This window comes from Schistocerca piceifrons, chromosome 8 (assembly GCF_021461385.2).
Source record: "Schistocerca piceifrons isolate TAMUIC-IGC-003096 chromosome 8, iqSchPice1.1, whole genome shotgun sequence".
NCBI classification, from domain to species: Eukaryota; Metazoa; Arthropoda; class Insecta; order Orthoptera; family Acrididae; genus Schistocerca; species Schistocerca piceifrons.
The window spans coordinates 135,089,043-135,115,296 of record NC_060145.1 but is presented as its reverse complement, the minus strand read 5'-3'; the positions used below and the strand labels follow the sequence as shown (position 1 = coordinate 135,115,296).

General features: G+C 44.1%; 1 protein-coding gene across 1 annotated transcript in view; it reads left to right on the top strand.

The window, feature by feature from the left end:
* Positions 1-26,254, top strand: part of LOC124712130 (probable G-protein coupled receptor Mth-like 3) — a 297,280-nt gene that overhangs the window by 76,141 nt on the left and 194,885 nt on the right. Inside the window, exon 3 of the mRNA XM_047242429.1 lies at positions 14,784-14,944. Coding sequence (XP_047098385.1) covers positions 14,784-14,944 — 161 coding nt within the window. The remainder of the gene's footprint in view (positions 1-14,783; positions 14,945-26,254) is intronic.

The following is a 26,254-nucleotide window of genomic DNA, read 5'->3' as shown; positions in this document are numbered from 1 at the left end:
TGCGGAAATCGCAGGAAAAATCCCTTGCAGTGGAACAACACAGGGCGTGCTTCCTAGTTACGTGCGCCCACATAAGGCAAATATCAGCTCGTTCTAGACCAGTACGTTTACACAGTGTGACGTCATCCCTCCCATATTATGTCGATGGTTTATTGGCGTCTCTACGTACAAGGGGCGTTCAATAACTAATGCAAAACTTTTTTTTGTCTGATAGTTTCGAGTGAAAAAATGCGGAATTTCTCGTGGAATATTCCCGCCTCAGCTCCTTTAGCGTCACGAAGTCCAGATGTCTTTGACGGAAGAAGAAATGTGTGATAAAAACTCACCGATGTCGCCGTAGATATCAGCCGAGCATGAAAGAGGTATAGTAGTTGCTGTACGGAGACGGCTGGCAGTTCTGTCACGATTCCGTCCCTAGGTAAGCTGAGTATTTGCAACTCATAAACCAGATGTTCACGTCGAAGATGGCTGATATCAAAGCACGTCGGCACAGACATGGCTGTAATTGTCCTAAAACCCAAAAGAAATATGCAACTCAGAAAAAAACCCAGACAAATACAGTATACAGAAGGCACGAGAAAATGCTATTCCCGCCCCCCCCCCCCCCTTCGAATCGTGAAATTCTGCTACCAATTAGTAGGGATCCTGAACTTAGGATCCACTTAGGAACTAATAAATACACGAAACCCTCCGTTGCCAAATTTACCTTTATTGTAATTTTAATTAACGTGGAAGCCATAAAAACACCAAACATGGAGGCAGAATGTACGCATCTAAAGGCTACTAAAAAAAAAAAAAAAAGGAATCAAATCACTTAAATTTGTTTCCACAAGAGGAGAATACAACGTCCCAATTCGGACCTCGCTAACACTTACATTTTACTGGCATTAAATATAACAAGATAAATAATCAAAATGTGACGGGAACAAATGAATAACACTATCAATCTTTGCAGATGAGAGTACGACTATATTCACGAAGTTTCGCGCCCTGGCAAGGGAGTTACTTAACTTCAACATATAAGGTGATTACAGTAAGCCTAATTCGACTCGACAAACGTAGTAACGATATAAGCGAGACAAATGTACTGAAGGAGGATAGCCGGATGAGCCGTAGTAAAAAGGGCCACTATCAACCCCGTCAAAACGCGACCCCCGTGAACACGTCAGTTTCAGCTACTTGCAATATACACAGAGTCATTTGTAGCTTCTTAAAAACAATTAACATGAAAAGACTCAACACGTAACACACTAATAAAATATAAACGACTACTTCACAGAACTAGCTCCTCTTTAGACGAAGCAAACAGCAGAATATTAATAACACGTTAAATACTTCTAACCTATAACAAACTAAGGTACCACGTAATAGAATATCGTCTTGAGATGATAGAATACTCAGTTTGACTTGCCTGTTTGTAGATCTTACAACTCAACAGTGTCAGCTTAAGCAAACCCGCGAATACAAAACTCGAAATATCACAGGAATAATGATTGTAGCCACTGACAATGCTAAGCTGCCACACAGAGAAGACAATAGTAATTTACAGCGGCACGCAACCGGCCTTACATCTCCAATTTAGTATAATCAGAACAAACAATTTTGTGTATAATAATTACTTACAGTACCATGGCAACCTCCAAATAACACTAATTACCCAAGGTAGGTGCTGGTATCGAAAGGCACCTTTAGTAATACAGAGTTCGAGTGTATTAACTTATTGGAAAGGTTTCAACTTTACATCCCTTTCCACATAGCTCCTTGTTTACACACTTCTATAACTTCTGCAACTAAAGAAGGGCATATAAATGCACATATAACTGACACAGATTTAAGAAGAATAAAACAGTACCTTAGTATGGCGCAAATGGCTTCATTTGCTTTACACGTGGGATATCTTCACCATTCAGTAATTCCGAGACATATTCATCAACGCGTGAGAGCAAGACGTCGCCGCGGTATCAGCTATTTACTTCACATAATTTCCTGTAGAGACATAAGGCAGGCGAAGCGTTTTCACATGTAACAGCGGCGAGCATCACACATTTCCGCCGTCACGCCATAGACACATCTCAACCTCAGTGGCCAGTAACAAGAACCTATACATGCCCTCGCAGCAGAAAAGCCCCAAAACACAACAGTACACCACCGCGATACCAGACCCGAGGTCCCATCAAGTCACTGCCGGGATCTCTCGCTGACCCTGCCCATAGCGTACAGGCGTCGTACCACAGGCCTCACGGTAAACGTCAACAAGCCACCTCCGACCCTGCGAATTTCCACTCCGCTGTCTCTTTTCTCTCTCCCTTAACCACCCGACCACCGGCCTGAATCTTGGAAGGCAAAGATGGTCACCCTATAATCTCTGGCAGCGATGCCATTCTAAGTGCGAGAACACTGGCGCCAGACGCGCCACGGCTCACCGAGGTTATGTTGACAAGTGGGGTTTTGTAACCAAAAAAGTGGAAAATAATACGGAGTATTGATTGGAATCCTGAAGAGAACCAACCTGATTAAAAAAAATGTTTCTCCCTACTTATTGAACGCCCCTCCTATACCAATGTGCTTACCTGTACCTAAAATCGCCAGCTGGATCTCTACTGAATGTTCCAAGGATGCCATTGAATAGTACCTGCATGCTGTGACATCTACTCTGATCAACATTTTTGTGTTATGAAAATATGCTGAAGGGTTATGGACTGAGTACATCATTCACGTTTTTAGTGCATGTCGATAATGCCACAGAAGTCTCTGATGTCATCAGTGCGAAACGGTACCTGCAGCCTAATGATGTGTTTCTAACTGAAATGCTTATTACCCTAACAAGAGGTTTCCTATTACCAGTGGTTCATAAACTGAGCCCTATCACGCAGTCGTAAGCACGCTACATAGAAAATAAGAGAACCCTGTGTCACACAGCGTTGATACAGTCTAACACAGTCTCTAGCACTGAAAATGTCCTTAGTTCGGCGAGAAAAAAAGACCACAAGTTTCGGTAGGTGTGCCACATCCAGCTCAAGCCAGTCATTTAGCACTAGATTCCGTAGAGCTAGCATACTGTGAGGATGTTGACTGCTACGTTTCAGCGACTGTTCCTGTTACATCCGACATAATTCATCCATGGAACCTAAACTGAAAAAATATTTATTGATGTAATTACGCTGAATGCACCCAGTAGCCCTTAGCTAAATAATAACATCAATACAAAAAAATCTTTTTGAAGTGTCTTCCAAAACTAATCAACAAAAACCCCATAGAAATTGTACTGAAGCGCCAAAGAAACTGGCATAGGCATGCGTATTCAAATACAGAGATATGTTAACAGACAGAATACGGCGCTGCGGTCGGCAATGCCTATATAAGACAAGCGTCTGGCGCAGTTGTTAGATCGGTTACTGCTGCTACAATAGTAGGTTATATAAATTTAAATGAGCTTGAATGCCGGCCGCGGTGGTCTCGCGGTTCTAGGCGCTCAATCCGGAACCGTGCGACTGCTACGGTCGCAGGTTCGAATCCTGCCTCGGGCATGGATGTGTGTGATGTCCTTAGGTTAGGTTAGGTTTAAGTAGTTCTAAGTTCTAGGGGACTGATGACCACAGATGTTAAGTCCCATAGTGCTCAGAGCCATTTGAACCATTTTTTTGAGCTTGAACGTGGTGTTATAGTCGGCGCACGAGCGATGGGACACAGCATCTCTGAGGTAGCGATGAAGTAGGGATTTTCCCGTACGAACATTTTAGGAGTGTACCGTGAATATCAGGAATTCGGAAAAAGATCCTGCAAGAACGGGGCCAACGACGACTGAAGAGAATCGTTCAACGTGACAGAAGTGGAACCCTTCCGCAAGTTGCTGTAGATTTCAATGCTGGGCCATCGACAAGTGTCAGTGTGTGAACCATTCAACGAAACGTCATCGGTATGGGCTTTCGGAGCCGAACGTCCTCTCATGTACCCTTTATGACTGCACGACACAAAGCTTTCCATCTTGCCTGGGCCCGTCAACACCGGCATTGGACTGCTGGTGACTGGAAACATGTTGCGTGATCGGACGAGACTCTTTTCAAACTGTATCCAGCGGATGGACGTGTACGGGTATGGAGACAACCTCATGAATCCATGGATCCTGCATGTCAGCAGGGGACTGCTATAGCGGTGGAGGCTCTGTAATGGTGTGGGACGTGTGCGGTTAGAGTGATATGGGACCCCTTATACGTCTAGATGCGACTCTGATAGGAGACACGTACGTAAGCATCCTGTCTGGTGACCTGCATCCATTCGTGTCCATTGTTCATTCCGACGGACTTGGGTAATTACAGCAGGACAACACGCCTCTCCAAACGTCCAGAATTGCTACAGAGTAGTTCCAGAAACACTCTTCTGAGTTTAAATACTTCCGCCTGTCACCAGACATGAACATTATTGAGCATATCTGGGATGCCTCACAACGTTGCTGTTTTAGAAGAGATCTCCAGCCCCTCGTAATCTTACTGATTTACGGGCAGCCCTGCAGCATTCATTGTGTCAGTTCCCTACAGCACTACTTCACGCATTAGTCGAGTCCATGCCACGTCGTGTTGCGACACTTCTGCGTGCTCGCGGGGGCCCTACATGATATTAGGCAGATGTACCAGTTTCTTTGGCTCTTCAGTGTAAATACTTCTTCAGAAAATGTACTGCGGCAACAAGAGCTATTTGTGGACACTGCCGGCCAGAGTGGCCGTGCGGTTCTAGGCGCTACAGTCTGGAACCGAGCGACCGCTACGGTCGCAGGTTCGAATCCTGCCTCGGGCATGGATGTGTGTGATGTCCTTAGGTTAGTTAGGTTTAATTAGTTCTAAGTTCTAGGCGACTGATGACCTCAGAAGTTAAGTCGCATAGTGCTCGGAGCCATTTGAACCATTTTTTGTGGAAATGTTTTGCAAAACATCAGTAATGGGAAAAACAAATAATCGTGTCTTTGTTCGACGATATAATTGGTAGGACAAAAGTTAAAGTTCCGACTAGCCACTATGGAGCACACTCGCCATGTACACTAAGTCTGTGTCGAGCACGAGGAATGAAAAAGTTAATGTTTCTAGCTACAAACAACGAAACAATGACAAAGTCCAGACGTGCTCAAGGTGCCATAGTCTGGTCCCCAGCGGCGCAACGGTTGAAGAGTGATGGTGGACGGCGGACTGGACGGCCACAGCAGTGGCGGCTCCGGTAAAGTTAATCGGTTCTGGGCTGGCCGTGTCACTGCCTTCTGCTGCCCAGCGCAGATCCTCGATGTGCAGAGAACTACACACTTCTGACCGTCTGCTTTACTGGTTGGCGGAATCAGAACGTAGTCTTGGCTGGCGCACGGCGATACTTTTGGCACTGCCGCCGGCACCACCCTGCTTTGGTCTACTCGCTGTGGAGCTGCGGCCGTTTGACCTGCGCGGCAGTCAGACATTCGGCCGGCAGCGGTCCGCGGTAGGCGCGCCACATCAGATCGAAGTAGCTGCTCACATCTTAAGTTGCAACCTAAAGGAGAGCAGGAATACCACGACTGTCATGTAAACTCTGAGCTTGTCTTATACCACGGCTTTATTAGCTCGCTAAAAACAACAGATCACTTGTTGTTACATTTTTCTAACATCATTTCTGTTCTTCAATCCTCCCTTGTATTTAGTGTATACTGTTAAGGAAAGAATGATGGTTTAGGGTTAAACGTCTCACCGACAATGAAGCCATTTTAAGATGAAGCACAACTTCAGGATAGGGATGAGTAGGGAAGCTACTCGTCCATGTCATTTGTAAAGGAACCATCCTAGCATTTTCCTGAAGCAATTCCGGGAAATCACGGGAAACCTAAATCTCGATGGTCAGACAAACATCTGAACCGTCATCGTTCTAAATGGAACTCCAGTGTGCTAACGATTGCAGCACCTCCTTCGGTATGTACACTTCTAACGCCACAAATACGTTGAAACGTTAGCACCAACATCACGAACACAATAATGACGCAGTACTATATATTAACCCATTTATATGATATTTAAACTGGATTGTAAATGCTTCTACATACGACGGTTGGAACTTTAATAGTGGCAACTATTCATTTACAGCTCGTACAGAATAGATACGTATTTTAAAGTTTTACTGACTTTCAAAGAAGTCACCAGCATTGTGTATAATCCGCTGCCAGCAATATGCCGGCCGATGTGGCCGAGTGGTTCTAGGTGCTTTAGTCCGGAACCACGCGACTGCTACAGTCGCAGATTCGAATCCTGCCCCGGGAATGGATGTGTGTGATGTCCTTAGGTTAGTTAGGTTTAAGTAGTTCTACGTTCTAGGGGACTGATGACCTCAGATGTTAAGTCCCATAGTGCTCAGAGCGATCTGAACCATTTTGAACCAAGCCAGCGATGTGGAAGTCGTAGGATATTCTTAGCACTGCCAGTTGTGTTTACAGTTCGAGCGACACGGTCTATTGCCCGACGAATTTGTAGCAGTTCTGAAGCCAATGCCGTGAAGTGTTTCCTTCAGTTTAGAAATCGAATTGAACTCACGATGGCTTCAGTCAATGGAGTGCAGTAGGTGGTACAGCACTTGGCAGCCCCATCAGTCAAACAAATCAGTAACAGCTTGCACTGTCCTGCAAAATGATGGTCAGGTGCTGCAGAAAGTGTCATCACTTCTGTCTCTATGCTGTTAATTTTAGGAACACAACCTACGACCAGCTTAGAGACAGAAGTGATGACACTTTCTGCAGGACTTGACCATCATTTTGCAAGACAATGCTCAAGCACGTACAGTGCAAGCTGTTTACTGTTTTGTTTGACTGAGAGGCTGCTACGTGCTATAGCACCTACTGCACTCCCCTGACTTAGGCCCTCGTGAGTTAAACTCGATTTTTAACCTGAAGGAAACACTTCACGGCATTGGCTGCAGAACTGCTACAAATTCGTCGGGCAATAGACTGCGCCGCTCGAATTTTCAACACAACTGGCAGTGCTAAGAGTATCCTACGACTTCCACATCGCTGGCAGCGGGTTATACACAATGCTGGTGACTACTCTGAAGGTCAGTAAAACTTTGAAACACGTATAAATTTTGTATGGGCTGTAAATTAATAGTTGCTACTATTAAAGTTCCAACCCTCGTATTTTTACTCTTAATGTCATGTGTACATTGTGTTTGTATGTTTGAATTCGCTGATGATCTGATGAGGAGCTGCTCCTGAAACATGTCAGCAAATGTAATTTTTAACAACTCATCGGTTGATTTTAGAAACCTAATTAAGCAGTTGTGGGGCGGCGGGTGGAACAGTTTGAGAATTTAAATGTAGAAAAGATGCATTTCCCGGCCGATTAGCAACATATGTGGGGCGGCGGGTGGAATAGTTGTTATATAAATGTTTTGTTTTTCCCGGCCGATGTAATGTAATGTAGAAAAGATGCATTCCCGCCTCCAACTCATAACCTCAATACATGTAGGTGTGTTCTGTCACACACTACACCAAATAACGGCCAACTCCAACCTTATAAATATTTCAAGTTCGTGTCCTTCACGTCTCAACCACAAACACTGTTCAATTCTATTACACTGCCATTCCTTGCTACACAAGGTGAGTTCATTCTTACAACTTGTCTACATTTTTTTCATAACACTAAGCAATCTCTTTTACTATATATTAGTTAGCTCTAATGCATACACTAGGTCTCATTGCCACTTCAAATCCTGCTTGTACACGAATTTGTATATCTTTTTAAATTACTGTTGGTGGACCAATTACAATAAAACAACAACTTTGTACTTATAATATTACCAGGGTTCTATACATACTTGTTACTCAAATACCTTTGTATCTTAATTACATCATACTTCTTTGTTGTTTATGTCACTGTTAGGTTTGTCACATTAGGTATTTTCTTCACTAATCGGTGGATAGAATGGTTACAGAACTCATGGCTTGATAGCCATGACGAAAAATTTTTGTATTGCAAAGAAGGAGTCGAAACTTTGGTGGATAGGAAAGATGAAGAGAGAGTGAAATCTGAAATGGGAAAGAAGATCTCACACAGCTGGGACTGCACAGCTGCCACACTGTGTGGAGGTTACAGAACAACCTCCTCCCTACAGAATTCATTAGTTTAATGTGGCTTGATAGTCATACCGGAAGATTTTAGTATTTGAGAGTAAGAGCCGAAATTTTGGTGGATAGGAAAGATGAAGAATGAGTGAGACCTGAAAAGGAATGAAGATCTCACACAGCTGGGACTGCACAGCTGCCACACTGTGTAGAGGTTACAGAACAACCTCCTCCCTACAGAATTCATTCACTACCTATGAACTTCTTTAGGTCGATCACGTTCCTGAGACCTAATAGCTTTTTACTCTTAGGGTACTCTAGCCTATTACATTGGCATGTGGTTTTTCTATTATCCTGAAAGGTCCTTGGTATTCGAACATGAATTTCTTTTTTTCTGCATTTATTTTCTCTGATTTTTCCTTGGTTTTGACAAGGACTAACTGACCTATTTCAAAACTGGTGGGTACAGCTTTTGCGTCATGACGCTTTTTTCTTTCTAATGTTCTTTTCCTTATATTTGCCCTAGCCTTTAACTTCTTCTCGTCTGTGTTTAGCTTACTTTTACTAAGATTAACACCTTCGTCCCAATATCTCCTATTTTTCAGAACTCGTATAGGCAGCTCCCAAGTTTCATCATTAGTTATTACATGTTTATCAATAAAAGGTACCGTAATTACTCCGGTTATCGGCAAGACCAATTTTAACTGGCTTCTTTCAAAGCCAAAAACAATCTGATATTTCGACAAGAAATCTATGCCAATTAAAACCTCAATACTGAGATTATTTACAATTAAGCATGGATGATCAATTAAATTACCATTAATATCAAAGGGCAGCAAAGCTTCATGCTTTACCGTTTTTGACACCTTGCCAGTAGCTCCAATTATTCTTAGTCCTGATACCCTCATTACTGTAAGCTTGTCTTTACCAGGTAATGCATCAAAGAAGGACTGAGATATCGCGCTCATCTCACTTCCACTGTCTAAGAGACAACGTACATTGATACCCAACATATTCACTATTATTATAGGGTGGCTTATTCTAGTTTGTACAGGTGGTTCCTCAAACTCATCCAATAGTTACTTTTGGATTTGTCTCCAACTAAAGTGATCGACATCTGTCTTCATTACATTTGGGTCAAAGTGTGTAGGGGTTTCCTGAATTACATTTTCCGCTGCCTTTTCCAGTCGCTCTATTAATTTCAAATCGAAACACCGCACGACTTCATTACATTTAATTTGCTGAACATGACCCAAATTACTGTAGTCTGAGCGATTCTGCGCCTCCAGACCGGGAATAACACTAGTTACAGCTAAACCACTTTCACTATTATCGTCGGGTTCCTTCTCAAGTGACAACTGGTCACAGCTATTGGGTTCATCGACCCCCAACAGGCTATCTTCTACATTCTCACTTACCTCCTGTCCTAAATCTATTAGTACAGTATCAGCAACCTGCACAGGCACTTTAGATAAAAGCACATCATCCTCATCGCAAATATAAGCATGAATTTCTTCTGCTTCTTCACCTGACAATTTAGTATTTTGCAGCTCTTCCCTACCATTACACTGCTGCGCCTTCTCTCTCTCTTCCCACTTAGAAAGCGTCTCTAACACGGTATCTATCAAATACTGTGAGTGATATAATATTTCTATTGTATCCTTTGATGCTACCGACCCCTCATCCACACGTTCAGTCTGAGTATTCTGATCTGTCTTACCAATTACCGTAACTACTGGCTTAGGAAAAATAACCGCCTGGTGAGCGCAAGTGTCCTCATAGACGGGAACTAGTTTTCCTGCCTCGGCCTACTACTGTTTCCTTTATTTCCATTATAGTTAACTGGCACAGCATTGCTTTCCGCACTGTTGTTTACCTGCATAATTTTGTTCGGAACAAAATTACTATCATTTGGATGCCATTGTTGGTTCTGATAATTATTTCTCCAATTCCTACCTCTCTTAGGATGGCGAACACCTACTGTTCTGATGTTTACATTGCCATTCTGCTCGTTCTTAAAATTACTACTAGTGTTGTTACCATTTCTATTAATACGTGCTTGCTCCTCATTGGCAGCAACACGCTCTACACGTTCCAAATATTCAATGAAACGATCCTGATTGTCTCTAGGGGCAGATATAATTCTAGTTTGCCAATACCATGGCAGTTTGACTTCAAGACCTAATATTATCATTTCAGGTTTTAGTTTTTCGGCCAAATGTGACAAACGTGAAATCCATGACCTAGCAAACTCTTTAATAGATTCTTTGCCTGCATTGAAGCGTTTTCCACTCCAAAATTCTCTCAACACTTCATTTTGCTTATTACTAGCCCAATACTCATTAATGAAAGCTGTTTTAAATTCCGCTAACGTTTTACACTTCAACATAACATCAGCTGACCAACGCATGGCGTCACCTGCTAAATGGCTTCTAATAAATGAGATTTTCTCTCGTTCAGACCAAGTTGGGGGTATCACATCTTCAAAATCGTTCCAGAAATCTAGCGGGTGGATATTTTTATGTGGATCGAACCGCAAGAACTGCCGACACCCGATAAAAGCGGCGTTTGCAGCTACAACTTGTTGCATACTACCATTACCAGAAGTTACTGAAGCTAATTTACTCTCAATGTTAGCAATGTTAGTACTAATATTTTCTACTCTCATTTCAACATTATCTACTCTTTGCACAATATGAGTTGTATCAGTTTTGATTGCATCTACTTCTGTTTGACATATGTTTACTTTTATATTAACATCTTTAAACCTATCTGAGCACAGTTCAGATTCCGCCTCGATCTTTTCTGTTAACTTGTGCTCCAGCTTCGCATCTTCCATTTGGAAGTCTCTGCGAACCTCAGCAACTTCGGATTTTACTGTTTTATACATTTCAGAAAATTGTTGAGCAACCTTTTTCTTAATATCCTCATGATTGTAATCAATTTTATAATTCAAACTGTCCAGATCCTCTTTCAACTTATTGCAACCAGCCTTGAAGGTATTGTTCATTATCTCCAATCGTTTATTAAAATTAGTTTGGCTGGCCACAATCTCATACTTCAGCTGTCATTTTAGCATTACTGGCTGTCATTTTTGCATTACTGGCAGCTATTGCTTGTAATATTACATTTAAATCAATATCCCTAGTATCTTTGGGTTGCTCACTAGCTGGCTTTTATCACACTCAGGTGACGAAAAACTAGCTCCAACACCAGAATCATGAAAACTAAGTGAAACTTCTGATTGATCAGTCATATCTAACTTATCCTTTTTAAACTCTACCCCCTCTGATGACTGTTTCGTTTTTAACTCATCAGACAAACTATCATCCAATAAATTAACAATTTCTAACTTCTGCTTTACTACAGGGTTCTCTATTATTGAATCACTGCCCCTTTCACACTACTGTCAGGAGACAATACTTCATATTTCACTGTAACATTACTGTTTTCATGCATATTTACACTTGAACCGTTGTTTGGATTTACAGTTCCCTCAACAGACATAGGTTCTGATTTAAGTTTAACCTCAGTTTCTTCTGGCGGTTGCATCGCCGACAGTCTTAGTGCAGGTTAGTAAAAATTTTAGCAGATTTTCACTTAACTTAGTTCCTTCCGCACGACGTATGGCGTTGCCGGCGCGGCGTACGAGAATTACTGATGCGACGCGGCGCGTTGAACTGCAGACGGCACTTCGACGGCTGCTGTGTGATTACGTGGCCCGCAACTGCAGGCGCAGCTGCGGTTGCTCCGGCAGACAACTGCGGTGAGGCGAAACTGGCTTCTCGCGACGCCGGCAGCGCCGCTAGACTCAGTGCCAGCTCCGTCAATCCAGATGCGTTGTTAATCCAATTGCGTCGTCCACATACACACGTAACACTATCACTGTTCTATTACTCAGTTGCGTGTCGCATTTCACTCCAGAATCCAAATATTTAAAAATCACTTTCACTTTTACTCAGTTTGTTTCCCGGCAGATGCACCATATGTGGGGTGGCGGGTTGCTTAATTGTTATTTAAATGTTCCTTTTAATTATTTAATGCTGTTGTTTGCCGTTCTCAACACTGGCTTTCTAACTACAATATTGGCAACCAGAAAGTGATTAGCAAAACGTGAAGCCTGTAATTAGAATTCCTAGTGCCCACTTCATTTGAGAAATACATTTATAGCTACAGCTCTGAGGAATTAAGAGATTGTCTGGGATTCATAATTAAAAAAAAACCATTCTCTCTAAAGTGTTCACTATATTCTGAAAGTCACAGACCAAAAAGGAATCCACACAGTCCAACTACCAAAGCAGTTCAGAGTCTAATGCGCTGATGCAACTATAACTGTTCAAATTAAATGTTTAAGTGAATGCTCGCCATAATTTGATGATAATGTTCATCAAACGCCACGCTAAATAATGGTAGAATGTCTGTCCCGCGGCGGCACGTGAAAATACGACATACGCAAACTGAAGATAGATCATTAAAGTCATCCCAGAATTAACACTTCACTCGAAAACGATTTCATGGTTACGCGTATCCCGAGTAACTTATTACGGCATTCGAGGCTATTTATAGCAACAATACCGACGTGACGCGACTCCCGGTACAGGTGGTGCGCTAATCAGTGTCTGGAGAGAACTGGGGCCTTTCTTTCTCGCGCAGCGTTCTTATATATAAAGCCGCGGTGCGGACGGCTAAGGGAACGCCTGATCAAATCCGCTATCCCGACTAGCCGCTGGGCTAGTAATGCACCACTTTAAGTTATCGAATAAATCATTGCTTCCTTTGCTGATGGCCGATGAAGCTCTCAATTTAAATATGGAATCAGCACACAGGTAAGTAATCATAATAAAAGTCTGACGTAGCTAAGTCAAATATTTTGGGCGAGAGAATTAATTTAATTACACTACACGCAGTAGACGAGCTCTGAAATTGCCCTTTGGAGATACGCTATCGCTATAGTTTTATAGTTATTCAGTTGAAACTTCTCACATCTATATGATTATAGCGGATCTCCTTTCTATTTAAATTTAAACATCCTAGCCTTATTTATTCGCCTATTTAATCTATCTTGCTTCCTTAATTTTTAAGACAAAAACCAGAAAATCATGAATTTCAACTAAAATTTTAATTTGTGAGATCCAGAATACTGTTTCTACTAAATTATTATGCAAAAGGAATGTAAATATAAATTTTTAAGTTTCTAGCTCTTTTCTGTTGCGCCAATGATTTTTACAGAAAAACGTCCAAATTTCGAAAACGGTTAAAGTGATTGAACTGATATTCAACACATATTGATTTAGTATTACTCCTGACATGCTAGAAACGTTTCAGGTTATTTACTTGATTTTTAAAGTATTGCGCAACATTTATGAGGTCAGAGCTAGTTACAGCGGACTGGCTGGCACACAACGAAAAGACTGATGTGAATTTTATACGGCGTGAGTAGGCTGCTTCCCTACACAGTGATATCAGACTTCCTCAGTGCCTCAAACATTTTCTACGGAATTAGGCCAGTCGATGCCTCATAGGATACCTGAGTGTTCGTCAAAGTAGTAAGGTATCCATACACACCGAGCGAGGTGGCGCAGTGGTTAGCACACTGGACTCACATTCGGGAGGACGACGGTTCAATCCCGTCTCCGGCCATCCTGATTTAGGTTTTCCGTCATTTCCCTAAATCGCTTCAGGCAAATGCCGGGATGGTTCCTTTGAAAGGGCACGGCCGATTTCCTTCCCAATCCTTCCCTAACCCGAGCTTGCGCTCCGTCTCTAATGACCTCGTTGTCGACGGGACGTTAAACACTAATCTCCTCCTCCTCCTTTGTATCTATACAGCCCTATGAACATGGGTTTTCACAGCATACTGATCATTAAGATGTACTAGAAATGCCACAATTGGTCACCGAGAGTCTTGAAATAAATACCATGTTTCATGCTGACGGTAACGTGATTGAGTTGGCCCAGGTCCTGATACGAAAAACGTTCCCAAAGTATCACAAAATCACCTTCAACCTGCATTATATTCACTGTAACTTAAACGTATCATTAGGGCGTCGGTTCATTCGATATCTCGCCTCAATTGAAGAAAGAAAAAACTCGTTACTCGACGGAGCATACGATACGCCTGCTGCCAGGTTTCTGTATTGTTCGGCGCATCGAAGATGTGCACCTTTCTGTCGCGCAGGGAACAATAGCCATCTGTGAGCTATCCGACTCCATTTTCCCATTGCACGCAGTTCCCTTCACAATGGTCGCTCGCAAATTGCCCGAGATGAACCTGCTTCACTAACATCAACAGCTCCTGTCGGAATTTTAACTGGCTGCCTTTGACAAGTTGTGACGTTCGTATCTTCTGCCTGTGAGCTGGAATCTTGTTTCACGCATCTCTGCATCTGTTATGCAATTCCTTGCCGACATCTAGGACAGTCTGTACTAATACACTAATAGATTGGGCAACTTCATACATGGCATGGTAACGGTCACGCCCAAAGACAAAAGCTTCTTTCTACCTTCTGTCAAATCTTCTTTCTACACGTCTTACTGCGCTGATAGCATAAAATCGGCTGTTCACATACACGCTAATTCACTGCCATAACTTACATTAACAGTAGAGGGTCACATGACCAGTCCACTTGCTCTGCCCCTAGTGTTTGCCTTTAGCGGGGGGAGGGGGGGCAACATTTTATCTGGTGAGCTTATTTGAGTTAGCGCACAACTTTGCTGGTTGCAGACAACACCTTCGTTGAGCCGGAGAACGTGGCGCGGGTTCTGTCTGGCGTGAGAGCCGAGTACAACGCGACAGCCACCTGCGACCAGGAGTCGCAGCTTGAGCTGGTGAACTTGCCCGGAGAAGACATGGACGAGTTTCACCTGCATATAGGGTCTCAACAGGTAAGCAGCCATAGCAGAAGGCGCCTTGTGTAAGAGTACATACACGTATTTCACAAGATGCGAGGAGTGTTCAATAAGTAACGCAACTTTCTTTCGCAACAAATTCTACTTAAAAAAATGAGGAATTTGTTGCGGAACATCATAGAATGTTCCTGCTTCAGTCCATACAGTTTCGTGAAGTTACGGTAGGTGGCGGTACCATAAGTAGCCTTCACAATGGCGTCCGTAACGGAGGAGAGCTGTCTCTCCTTTCTGTCTTCTTTTGGCAGAAAACCAGAGCATTCATAGGTGCTTGCAGAATGTCTGTCGAGATCTGGCAATCTGGCAGATAACAAAAGCACAGTGATTCATTGGGCGAGGCGTCTGTCATCATCAAAACAAGGTCACGCACCTCATGAAATTGAAGGAACGATGTCAGCGTGGTCGCCGCCACAAACATGTAAACTATCTTTTCCTTCTCCATGACAACCCAAGACCCCACACAAATGCACAGCCAAGAGGAGCACACAGGTCTTCCCAGCAATGTGGCATAAGGCCGTCATATTGAACAGAGATTCTGTAACCAAACGAGTGGAGAATACTACAGTGTATTGGAATCTTCAATAGAACGAACCTGCTTTTGGCATACATTTGTTGCATTGCTTATTGAATGCCCTCGAATGAAAAACCTAACACTTTGGGAATCAAAGACAATCCATCTCCTTCATGACGCGTACACACAAGGTAAATGGGATTTTCTATAGTCTCTGAATAGAACACAATTTTTTATGTTGATAAATTCTGTACATTTGGTATCAGGTTCTGATACTACAGTAGTACACTCGGTTAGCATGGAAGATGCAGCTCAGCTGCAGTGGTACGAGGGCGAGTCAAACGAAAACCTTAAAGTTGCAATAACAAATCTAAATTTCGCGCCGTTATCCTGTAAGTTGGCAAGCGTGCTACAAACAGGGTGCAGAATGGTCTGTAGGTGGCAGCATAGTGCAGATGCACACATACCGTCGCAGTATCAGTAAGAAGATGGCCGTCCCACTTGCGACTTGCACCAGGGAAGAACAGCGTTCTCTTATTCGGTTTTTGCGTAGTGAAGTTGTGAAACCTATTGAAATTCATCGACGAATGAAGGTTCAGTACGGTGATGCATGTTTGTCACAGTAGCAAGTCTACGAATGGAGTAGGAAGCTCGAAAATGGTGTGACTTCAGTGGAAGGTGCTCCTCGTCCAGGTCAGGCACAACGAGTTGTGACACCACAGAACATTGCAGCAGTTGTAGCCATAGTGAAGGAATACCGCCGAGTGACACTGAATGACATTGCAGCATGTTTACGGATTAGTCATGGGTCAGCACACCACGCTGTGCATGATCTGCTCCAGTTTCAGAAAGTGTCTGCAAGATACGGCAGGTGACTCCTAAAATGAGAGAACGACGTGTTGATGCTTGTGAAGAAATTCTTCGGCGCTTTGAACGAGAAGGTGATGGCTTCCTTGCAAGAATCGTTACTGGGGACGAAACCTGGGTTCACTTCCACCTACCGGAAACGAAGAGAGCGAGCAAGGAATGGCGCATTACATGCCTAGAGGGACCACTGTCACCAGTGCATCGTACACAGATCTCCTAAAAAATCATCTGCGGCCTGCAATCAGATCAAAGCGACGTGGATTGCTGACAGCAGGTGTCCTTTTGCAACATGACAATGCAAGGCCCCACACTGCAGTACAACAGTTGCAACAATCACAGACCTGCATTTTGAGTGTCTTCCTCATCCACCATACTCACCAGACCTTGCCCCAAGTGATTTCCATATGTTTGGACCACTCAAAGACGCAGTGGGAGGAAGGAAGTTCTGTTCTGATGAAAAGATACGCCACGCAGTGCATGAGTGGTTGCGCGGACTACCAAAAGAAATTTTTTCTAAAGGAATTTATGCACTTTGTAAGCGCTGGAGGACTTGCATTGAGCGTGGGGTAGATTATGTTGAAAAGTGATACAACTTTGTACCACTTCTGCACAATAAATAATATTTAAAAAAATATTTAAGGTTTTCATTTGATTCACCCTCGTACATAGCACTTCGTTCGTGATCGACAGAATTCACAGAAATGAATAGCGATAGTTATCATGAGCAGTTTAAGCAAGTCTAAAACACTTTGCCAGACACCCACTGTCATTTAGGGATAGTAATGAACTGGGCAGTGTCCTGTGTTGTGGATAGAAGTGAGCTGGGCGCTGACGTGTACACTGGTGAGTCCAGCAGTATATTAGTGCTGGTGCTGCACAAAAGCGGTGTCGAGATAAATGGATGGTTGACGCCAATTTTGTGGCTGCTGGGGTAGCTGTAGGCCCACCTGTGGTATTGTGAGTGTCGCAAGTGGCAGTTCAGACAGTTAGTTAGTTACTTAGTTTCATATTCCATGGATCACTTTGCATTGTATATCATAATGGTGTAGAACACCGCAAAATATCTGTAAAAAGAGCTTCATGTTGAACATTCTAATTCTTTTAAATACACGACGGAAAAAAATCGCAGGACCAAGAATGAATTGTGGAACACAAACAAAAGTTGGCATACGTGTATCTATGTGTGAAAGATGACGTCTATTCAAACTTCGTGCCAGCTGCATGAAAGTGGCGCTAGTAATACGACTCTGACGATGCAAATCAGGTTTTAAATACACGTTGTAACGGTTGTAAGAGTTCGTTACCTTTGAGAGTGGACGTGGTGAGTGCATTAGGCAAGAATGCCTTTAAGGTGAAGAAGAAACCTTTATCAACACAGAGTTTGAGGCCGGCCGTGGTGGCCGAGCGGTTCTAGGCGCTACAGGCTGGAACCGCGCGACCGCTACGGTCGCAGGTTCGAATTCTGCCTCGGGCATGGCTGTGTGTGATGTCCTTAGGTTTAAGTAGTTCTAAATTCTAGGGAACTGATGACCGTACAAGTTAAGTCCCACAATGCTCAGAGCCATTTGAACAGAGTTTGAATGAGGTCGTGAAACACTGCTACCAGAAGCTGGATGTTCCTTTTGCGATACTGCAGAGAGACTTGGCGGGAATGTAGGCACTGTACATGACTGCTCGCAGCGGTGGTCACTGGAATGTCGGGTCGCAAGAAGACCGGGCTCCATATGGCCGCGTGGCACTACCGACAGGAAAGACCTTCGTGTTCGGCCTACGGCTCTGGCGCTTCGTACTGGATCTGCAGCAGCAATTTGAGCAGCAGTTGACACCACAGCGACACGACGAACTGTTTCAAATCGGTTATTTCAAGGAAGACCCCCTGTAGTGCGCGTTCCACTGACCCCAGACCACCACCGTTTGCGACTTCAGTGGCGCCAAGCGAGAGCTCATTCGAGGGCACGGCGGTGATCCGTTGCGTTCCCTGATGAAATCTGGTTCGGCCTCGGTGCCAGTGACGACCGTGTATTGGTTAGAATGAAGCCAGTAGGCCTGCAGCCTACCTGTCTACCTGCTACACATACTGGGCCTGCACTTGGAGTTACGGTCTGGGAGGCGATTTCGTATTACAGCAGGAGCACTCTCGTGCTTAGCCCAAGCACCCTGACTGCTTATTTGTAAGTCAATCTGATGATGCGATCTGTGTGCCGCCATTCATGAAGAATATTCCAGGGGCTGCTTTCCAGCAGGATAACGCTCGCCCACATACCGTTGTTGTATCCAAAAATGCTCTACAGAGTGTCGGCGTGTTGCCCTCGTCTGCCGGATCAACAGATGTCTTCCAATCGAGCACATATGGCACATCATCGAACGACACCTCAAGCGTCATCCACAAACAGCATTGACCGCCCCAGCACTGACTAACTAACTGCATCTGGCGTAATACTCCATCACACAAACTGGTACAACGCAAGCGCGTTTACATGTTTCCATTCACCATTCTGGCGGTTGCACCATTTATTAACGCACCAGCATTTCGCTTTTGCAGTGGCTTATCTAGCGTTTACATTAACCTGTAATCTTGCATTGTTAATCAGTTAAATGTTTCCTAGACCAATATATTCTCGAAATTTCAGTACTCTACATTAATTATTTTTCGGTGCTGCAATTTTTCTTCCGTCATTGTGTACAGATGAGTGTTAATAATTCCTGCCCACCACTTTTTACACATTACTAAACTAAACTAAACTCCGCCCGGAGAGGCCATGAAAGCCCAACGGTACCGACCGGCCGCCGTGTCATCCTCAGCCCACTGGCGTCACTGGATGCAGGTATGGAGGGGCATGTGGTCAGCACACCGCTCTCTCGATCGTATGTCAGTTTATGAGACCGGAGCCGCTACTTTTCAATCAAGTAGCTCCTCAGTTTGCCTCACAAGGGCTGAGTGCACCCTGCTTGCCAACAGCACTCAGCAGGCCAGATGGACACCCATCCAAGTGCTAGCCCAGCCGGACAGCACTTAACTTCGGTGATCTGACGGGAATCGGACCTTTTACACATTGCTACAAAAGAAATGCACAGCAGTTAACGACCATGATGTCATCATAGCAACTGTGGTCACTAAAGATGAAAATTTAATCAAAAAGGCTAGGAGAGTATTTCTGCTAGAAAGAGCAGATAAGCAGTTGTTAGCAAATCCACTTAGACAAGGAACTGACATCATTTAGTTCCAACATGATGGACGTACAGGTATTACGGGCAACGTTTAAACATATTGATTCGTACTCTGAAGAACAGGATTAAGGAAGGAAAAGACATACCGTGGTTTAAAAACGAAATTCGGGAAATGCTGAGGAAGCAACGGCTGTTGGACTCTCAGTTCAAAGGAAAACGCGCAAATGACGACAGGCTAAAGTTAGTAGAGATCAATGCGCCTGTAAAAAGATCGATGCATGAAGCATAAAATAAATTCCATCATCATACCTTAGCCAAAGATCTTGCCGAGAACTGGAGAAAATTCTGTTCCTGTGTAAAAACGCTAATTGGGAGTAAAACTTCCACGCAGTCAGTCGTTGACCAATCTGGTGTGTGGCGGTAGAAGGTAGTGGAAGGTAAACCTAAGTTTTTTTTCCTTTTTTGCGTTTAAGAAATCATTCACGCAGGAGAATTGTACAAACACGTCATCCTTTGATCATTGCACAGACTCCCGACAAACTACTGAAAGAGTTGAAAAGAAATAAGTCGCTAGGTCCGAATGGAATCCAAATTCTATTTACAAAGAGTGCTCTACAGCATTGGCCCCTTTCTTAGCTTGCATTTATGGCGAATCTCTCGCCCAGAGCAAAGTCCCAAGGGACTGAAAGAAACGCATATGACTCATGAATACAAGAAAGGTAAAAGAATGGACGCGCAGAATTACAGATAAATGTCTTTAACATTAGCTTGCTGCAGAATTCTTGAACATATCCTCAGTTCGAAGGCAACAAATTTCCTTGAGACGGAAAAGCTTCTGTCCACGAATCAGCACGTTTTCAGAAACTCAGCTTGCCCTTTGCTCAAATGAATGAAGGCTAAGAGGCAAATTCCATAATCCTAGATTTTCGAAAAGTGTTCGATGCTGTGCCCCACTTCCGGCTGTTAACGCAGGTCCGAGCACACGGAATAGGTTCCCAGATATATAAGTATATAGTTCTGGCAACACCGGCCATGACCTCCTTCTGCTGTGCGGATGCACACACATTCCCAGAACTCTTACGGGACTTGGTAAGTAATGAGTGTGCTGGGGTGGGATACCGCGAATGTAGAGTGTGGACATGTAGGGTGAGAATGTTGGTCTCGCGGAAGGCGTGCGCGAGATAGTTCCTGCAGTCGCACTATCCTCTGTGTCCTCGGTGGCTCAGATGGATAGAGCGTCTGCCATGTAAGCAGGAGATCCCGAGCTCGAGTCCCCGTCGGAGCACACATTTTCACCCGTCCCCGTTGATATATATCAACGCCCGTCGTCAGCTGACGGTATTAATATAATTCTAATTAGGTTTCCAGATAGGTGAGTGGCTCGAAGACCCCATACGTTGTCCTCGACGGTGAGTGTTCATCAGAGACAATAGCATCGTCAGGAGTGTCCCAAGGAAGTATGATAGGGCTGTTGTTATTTACTCTCAAAACAACTTGGAGGAGAGGGTGAGCAGCAATCTGTGGCTGTTTGCTGATGGCGCTTTAGTTTACGGGAGGTGTCGCCGCTGAGTGATTTTTGGAAGATACAAGATGACTTAGACAAAATTTCTACTTGGTGTGATGAATGTAGAAAATGAAAGTTAATGCACATGATTAGGAAAAGCAAACCCATAATGTTCGAATAACACATTAGTAATATACTGATAGGCACATTCACATGGATTACATATCTATGGAATGGAATAAGGATGTAAGGATTGTAGTAGGGAAGGCGAATGGTCAACTTCGGTTTATTGGGAGAATTTTAGGTTCAAATGGCTCTGAGCACTATGGGACTTAACATCTGAGGTCATCAGTCCCCTAGAACGTAGAACTACTTGAATGTAACTAACCTAAAGACGTCACACACATCCATGCCCGAGACAGGATTCGAACCTGCGACCGTAGCGGTCGCGCGGTTCCAGACTGGAGCGCCTAGAACCGCTCGGCCACAAAGGCCGGCGAGAATTTTATCTACGTGTGGTTCATCTATAAAGGACACGACATGTAGGACACTACTGCGACCAGTTCTTGAGTACTGCTTGGGTGTTTGCCATCCATACCAGGCCGGATTAAAGGAACACGTAGAAACCATTTAGAGGCCGGTTGCTAGATTTGTTACCAGCAGGTTCGAACAACAAGCAAGCAAGCAGAGATGCAAGCAAGCAGAGATGATTCAGGCACTCAAATAGGAAACCCAGGTGTGTCGACGACGTTCTTTTCAAGGAACGACATTGAGAAATCTGAGAACCGGCATTTAAAGCTGACTGCAGAATGTTCCTATTACCGCCAACATACGTTTTGCTTGAGGACCACGGAGCTAAAATACAGGGAAACTAGGTCTCTCACAGAGGCATATAGACTCTCTCCCTCGCTCTATTTGGGAGTGGAACAGGAAGTGAAATGACTAGTAGTGGTACAGGGTACCCTCTGCCACGCACCGAATGGTGGCTTGCGCAGTACGTGTGTAGACGCAGATGTAGGGGGTGATGGTTCGTCTTCAGTGGGACCCGCAGCTATGTGAACGATCCCACATGCGTCTGTGATCTCTTGCCAGCCTGGGGTCATATTGGTGATGTGGCCAGGTGTTGCATGTCTGTGGATGAGGTCACAGTAGATCACAGTTGTTGCAAAGGTTACTCTGAGGTCTTGGTGCGGGCACAGTTTATGGAGGTTGTCGTAACTATAGCTGATTTCTGTTGTGGATCATCAACTCTGGTCTGGCCTTGACGTCGAAAACCTAGTGTTCCACGTGATCTATGATGACGCCTTGCAGCTAAGTCGGGGTCTGGGTAAAGTGCAAGCCGAGATGAGGGGACCTGCACAGTAACAGGAACTCAAGTACAGATTGCGGGCTCACGAAGATGGGCTTAGAAAATCGAACAGTATGCAAGATGCGAGAGTTGGAACTTAAATAGTGGCAACAATTTATTCACAACCGATACAAAAGAGTTACATGTTTGCACCTGTTACTGTCCTTCAAAGTAGTCACCAGCGTTGTGAAGAACCCGTTGCCAGTGATGTGGAAGGCGTAGTATACCGTTAGCAGAGCTGTTCTGTTGGTGGTGCGAATGGAGCTGTCTACTGCCTGTCGAATCTCTGGAACAGTTCTGAAGCAAAAAATGCCACGAAGTGGTTCCTTCATCTTCGGAATCAAATGCACAGTATTACTGTTCGTTTTTGGGGCATCACCTGCCACCAGCTTTGCGAAAGAAGCGGCGACACTTTCTGCGCAACCCAGCCATCATTTTGCACGACAATGCGCGGGCGCACACAGCGCAATCTGTGGCTGCTCTGTTCGGTCGATGGGACTGGGAAGTACTGTACCATCCACCATACTCCCCGGATTTAAGTCCTTCTGACTTTGATTTGATTCCGAAGATGAAGGAACCACTTCGTGGCATTCGCTTCAGAACTGTTGCAGAGATTCGACAGGCAGTGGACCGCTTCATTCGCACCATCAACAGAACAGGCTCTGCTAACAGTATACTACGCCTTCCACATCGGAGGCAACGAGTTCTACACAAGGCTGGTGCCTACTATGAAGGTCAGTAACAGGTGCAAACATGTAACTCTTTTGTATGGGTTGTGAATAAATAGCTGCCACTATTTAAGTTCCAACCCTCGTACGTGCCAATGCAAACTTTGGTCAGACTGCTATCATTTATCATTTTTGCAAAGAACTTTGTAAAGATATTCTTACTCCTCAGTAGCAACGAGTAAAACGAACTTTATGGCATCTATTGAAGACGCAACATCGACATCTTAAGTACCATTTCAATTCGTTTAAGAATTTACTCTGGAGTCCCCCCTGAACAGCTATTAGTACTTCTTGAAGTAGTAGCTCCTGTCCTTTGACTGCGGCTTCTTAACAATAGATTATGGGAAATTCTTTCAGGATGTCTGGCCACATAGGCGTGAGAGATATTGCATCGACATTTATGAGTTGGGCAGTGGGTCGATAATGTAATTCATAATTATAAATGTTCAGAAATATTACCCATGCTACTGTTGTTGGCCCGTTTTGTCTGAGAGCTTGGTCACTGGCTTATGATCAGTTAGCAGGTGGAATTTCGTACCATACAGGAATACATGAAACGTTTTCATGTCGGAGATTATTGCTGATGCCCGTTTTTGGAATAGTTCATTTGTGCTAACGCCAGATTCCTAGAGGCGAACGCTATCGGATGTTCCGTACCATCAGAAAGTTTACAGGACAGCATTACGCCACCAACACATTCAGAAACTATAGTCAGACACAAGTTTGGCATAAGGCTGGGAGGCGGGGAGTAGACTGAAGACGTCTGATGACCACTCAAGCTGTGCAATCTCTTTGTGGAGTCTATTTCAAAGATATGCTAGCTCCCTGCTACAGGTAGCCAATGAAAACTCTAGCAATGATGTATATATTCATCAGTGCACCAACAGCGGTTGAATCAGTGCCCTGGTTCTCAAGAAGTGTTAATACGCACAGTGTTGAAATGGAGTCAAAAGCTATCAAGCAATCCACCTACACGCTTTAAAATAAAGCGAAACGCGTCCGATCATAATAAGTCTTTACTTATAGACGCTAAAGACGGCAACTAACCGATGCAAATTGTATATGTCCATCTGCGGAAAAAAAGAGATCAAAAAACAAAGAAGACAACCTGTATTATTATTATTATTAATTGTATTATAATTACCCATCACTTTACAAATACAAATAGAATATATACATAACTTACAGATTTAAAGACGTATTATTTATATAAATACAAATACACTGAAGCGCCAAAGAAACCGGAGTAGGCATGCGATTTAAATACTGATATGTGAACAGGCAGAATACGGCGCTGCAGTCGGCAACTCCTATATAAGACAACAAGTGTCTGGTGCAGTTGTTACATCAGTTACAGCTGCTACAATGGCAGGTTATCAAGATAGTTAAGACTTTGAACGTGGTGTTATTCGGCGCACGAGCGATGGGACACAGCATCTCTGAGGCAGCGATAAAGAGGCGATTTTCCCCTGCGACCATTTCATGAGTGTACCGTGAATATCAGGAATCGGATAAAGCATTAAATTTCCGACATTGCTGCTGCCGGGAAAAGATCCTGCAAGAACGAGGGCAACGACGACTCAAAAGAATCGTTCAACGTGCAACCCTTCCGCAAGTTGCTGCAGATTTCAATGCTGGGCCATCAACAATTGTTAGTGTGTGGATCATTCAAAGAAACATCATCGATATGGGCTTTCGGAGCAGAAGGACCACTCTTGTACTCTTGATGACTGCACGACACAAAACTTTCACCTTGCCTGGGACCGGTCAACATTGACATTGGACTGTTGATGGCTGGAAACATGTTGCCTGGTCGAACGAGTCTCGTTTCAAATTGTATCGAGTGGATGGACGTGTACGGGTAGGGAGACAAGCTCGTGGATCCATGCACTCTGCATGTCAGCAGGAGACTGTTCAAGCTGATGGAGGCTCTGTAGTGGTGTGGGGCGTGTGCAGTTGGAGTGATATGGGGGGACCCCAGATATGTCTATATGCGACTCTAACAGGTGACACGTACGTAAGTATTATGTCTGGTCACCTGCATCCATTCTTGTCCACTGTGCATTCCGACGGACTTGGTCAGTTCCAGCAGGACAATGCGACACCACACACGTCCAGAATTGCTACAGAGTGGTTCCAGGAACACTCTTCTGCGTTTAAACACTTCTGCTGGCCAGCAAACTCCCCAGACACGAACATTATTGAGCATAAGTGGGATGCCTTGCAACGTGCTGTTCGGAGGAGATCTCCACCCTCTCGTAGTCTTACGAATTTACGGACGCCACTGCATGATTCATGGTTTTAATTCCCTCCAGCACTATTTCAGACATTAGTTGAGTCATGCTACGTCGTGTTGCGGCACTTCTGCGGTCACGCGGAGGCCCTCCCCGATATTAGGCAGGTGTACCAGTTTCTTTGGCTCTTCAGAGTAGAATATGTTCATACTTAACAAATTTAGTGACGTGTTATTTATATAAGTTAGCACATCTGCTGTAACGTCCAAGGCGTCGGAGGAGTTGCCGGAGTACGAATTTTGAAAGCATTCCTCAACAATATGTCTGAAAGCCTGTCTTGGAAAGCCACTGGTGCACTGCACACCGGCAATTTTTTTCCATCTGCACAGTGGGTCACTGCATCTCCTGTGGTTCGTCCAGATCCTGTTAAGTGTACTCCACATCCTCCAGGAAGACCAGGTTCACAAGCTTTGATATTGGCTCGGAGACAGCTCTGGAGGTTTGGTGGGTTCTTATTACACCATCCTTCTCCCCAAGCTTCGTGGAGATTGAAGTCAAAGTTCTCCACGTTGCTAGCTGCTCTGAGTGGGGAAAGTCTATAGCGAAATCTGTTGATTGGGATAGCAGATATGTCCCTATGAATTAGTGGCTGCTGGTTGTTGCAGCTTTTCTTATATTTCCTTAGAAGTTTATTCTTTTTTCTCAGGGCAGTTTGTGGAATCCGGCCCAGTACAGGTCTCCAGCGTACTGGAGTGGATTTGCTTGTGGCAGCAACAGTCCGCATTGTTTGATTTAGTTACGTATCCACCAGTTTCCTGTGGCTGCTGTTTATTCAGACAGGGCTGCAGTATTCTGCCGCTGAGTAAGCAAGACCGAAGGCAGATGCTCGTAAGCTTGGAGTTTCAGAATCCCATGTTGTACAACCCAAT